Raw genomic sequence first — 2,981 nt, 5'->3', positions numbered from 1 at the left:
ATGTAATAAAATAATTCAATTATTGCGGACCACCTATTTTAGTAGGTATTTATGTATTTTAATTAAATATCTGAACTTTCCCTTGGTTCTCTCCTGGGGCGTGACTATAAAATTGTGATCTGATAACCAGAATAAAGAAAAAAAGCGTTTTTGTTCATTTTAGGTATAGTTAAACCTTTGAAGTAAAATTAAAATTGCAAGAAATGTCGATAGTTCATCGATATGACTTTATCGACATGGCTACAGCAAAGTGGGTCGCTTTGTTAATCGTACACTAAACAAAAAGTGGTCCCACTGACAGCTCGCTTGGAAGGTGTCTGTTTATATTCTTATATCTATGTCCATGATGAAATCAGTCGATTTGTTCAGGAAAATAATTGGTCAATCTCATCTAGCGTCCACACGTATGTACACAAATTAAACCACCAATTTGCATTCTACTATGAAAATTGGCATTTTTGCGTCCGCACCTGCTGATGTGATCGGGGAATCAAATTGGCATTTGCGTCCGCACGGCCCTGGGGGGCTATCGCGAAAACTGAAATTCGCAAATTGCGGGGATCTTTCTCTTTTACTCCGCAGTTTGCGAACTTCCTTTTTTGCGGTTGTAGCCCAAGCCAAACTAGTGGATTGCATCTCGTTTTGATTAAAAGCCATCACACACTGCCGCACCACACGCGACCGTGATGCGGTACGGTAGTGTGTTAGGGCTATTACGTGTAAAGGATAACTGTTTGAGCTATAGTTAAAATTACCGGAAGTTAGGTCGCTGAACCATGATTACGGCATTTTAAATAAAACCCTGATTAGGTTATGAAGTCATGTAAAAAAAAAACTTTGAAACATGTTCGAAACGAAAATAAACACTATAAACAGAGTGATTAGTCCTGTCCTGTGCTTTTAATTCGCTTTAAGTTACGAATTTCAAAGAATTCTATTATTATTTACTAAACATGGAAAGTAAACACGAAGTACCAACTGATCAAGCTGATATTTGTATCAACAGGCGAGTGAAATTGCTGCATTTCAGTGACGGCGTAGAAGAAGTTATAGAACAGCAAAATGTTAGCGAATTAGATGCTGCACCCAAGCATGAAGAAACGGTTGATCCGGTAAGTAGTTTTTATCTGTTTAACTTCAAAAGAAACTAGAAATTCAAGGATGCATTGGATATTTTCTTGCGTGAGATAAGTTCCAGCCAGGCGGCCTAGCCAAGGTCACAATCGCTATCGCTTCGACAACGAAAACCATTATGTCTCTCTATCACACTTCCATATTAGTGCGACAGTGACAGTTGCGTTTCGATCGCTACGGAGCGTAAGCGATCGGCATCTTGGCTACGCAGCCTGCAGTCAAGGTCTTTAAGTATTGAATATTTGATACAAGTTTCGATGTGGTCAAGGCCTTTGAATGTTTAATTTAGCGATGACTAATATTTGTCGCTTTATTAGGTTTCGATAGTTGAATTGCGCATTAGTTGAGCAGTACTGACTGATTTTTATGTGGTTGCTTCAACCAATTCATCGCTAGTAATGTAAAGCAATTATATATGCATATTAAGATTGGAGAAATAATTGGACATTGTAGTTTTAATAGTGACTTATAGGTCCACAAATTGCGACCTATTCATGATATACAATGCAATAGTAGGTATTTGATACATTTGATCTACATAGAAAAACATTAAGACATTGTTAGTCAAAATACAAATTTTCATTGTTAACAAGTTCATAAATAATTGTATATTCCACTTAAATTTCAGAAATCCCTGGACTGGGGTCCATGGTTCTCTCACTATGCCTGGAAATCCGGCACCAAAGTCCTCAATGCTGTTGATTACGCTGGCGAGTCACTGGCTAACTTCTTCGGTATAACCACACCTAAGTACCAGATAGAGATAGATGAACACGAGCGGGTAGTTGAAGAGCAGAGGAAGATGGAAGAGGATTCTGTTGGTTGGGTGCCGAAGAATGGTGGTGGGGATGTTCCATTGGTGTTGACGGAACCTATAAAGGAAGTTGAGAAACCAGCGGAAGTATAAAACAGAAAAGTACATTATTTGTAAAGTTTGGGTGTTACATTCATCACATGAAAATTAAAAAAGAAAAGCATAATATATGAAACACAATTATCTTATTAGAGAGGGTGCAATGTAGGGATAAAGTTTGTGTCGTTTTCAAGGGTATTTTTTATATCAGATTATTTATTCCGCAATACATAAATGTCATAAAGATTTTATTTAGTTGATGAATTAGTAAGGTTATTTCATAAAGATTTATTACAGTCAATGTATCTATATTAACCATTTTATAACTATGGTAAAGATTTTATTTAGTGTAAGGATTAATCTCACAAATAAAATAAAAACATGTTTAATTGAAACCATGTTGCATTTTGAAGCAGAGGTAGAGGATATATTTTTATTTTTCTTCTGATTTATTTTGTTCTTTAAGTTTCATAATTTAAGAGCTTTAATATAATTTACTAGTCTAGTAGTATTATTTATAATAACTTGATATACATTATTGATTGCTTATAATGTTTGCAATATTTTTATCAATAGTATTAGCTTGTAAATTATTAATAACATCATTTTGTGCACAACTTCACACAAAATTAGGATTCTAAAATCTGCAATAATTTAGTTTGCACTAAAAATATATCGAAATATGATGTATTTTTTTATTGTTTGTAATAAAGTTGTAATATAATTTGTCTTTCATTTAAATTGATATTCAGATACACCTTAAGAAGTGGCTTAATGAGTGAATTCGTGGGGGATAGAGTAATACCGCGTAACAAAGTAGTCAGTTGACTACTTATTTATTTCGCATACTAATAAGTTATTCAACAAATACGAATAAGCCCTGGGTATGAGACCTGCGGCCCCTGGCATTCCCGGACTTGAGAGACTGTGATGTCATGGATGAATTCATGCCATTCATGCTACTAGACTAGAGAGGTCTGATATCAATGAGAAA

General features: G+C 35.1%; 1 protein-coding gene across 1 annotated transcript; it reads left to right on the top strand.

Annotated features, from left to right (window-relative positions):
• Positions 1 to 841: 841 nt before the first annotated feature.
• Positions 842 to 2,711, top strand: LOC134671097 (protein FAM177A1-like). Its single transcript, XM_063528878.1, has 2 exons — positions 842 to 1,112; positions 1,763 to 2,711. The coding sequence occupies exons 1-2, from the start codon at positions 954 to 956 to the stop codon at positions 2,039 to 2,041; spliced, it is 438 nt and encodes a 145-aa protein (XP_063384948.1). The 5' UTR covers positions 842 to 953; the 3' UTR covers positions 2,042 to 2,711.
• The last annotated feature ends 270 nt before the right edge of the window (positions 2,712 to 2,981 follow it).

This window comes from Cydia fagiglandana, chromosome 15, assembly GCF_963556715.1.
Source record: "Cydia fagiglandana chromosome 15, ilCydFagi1.1, whole genome shotgun sequence".
NCBI classification, from domain to species: domain Eukaryota; kingdom Metazoa; phylum Arthropoda; class Insecta; order Lepidoptera; family Tortricidae; genus Cydia; species Cydia fagiglandana.
Note: the sequence above shows the minus strand (reverse complement) of the source record. Positions and strands in the feature narration are given on the sequence as shown.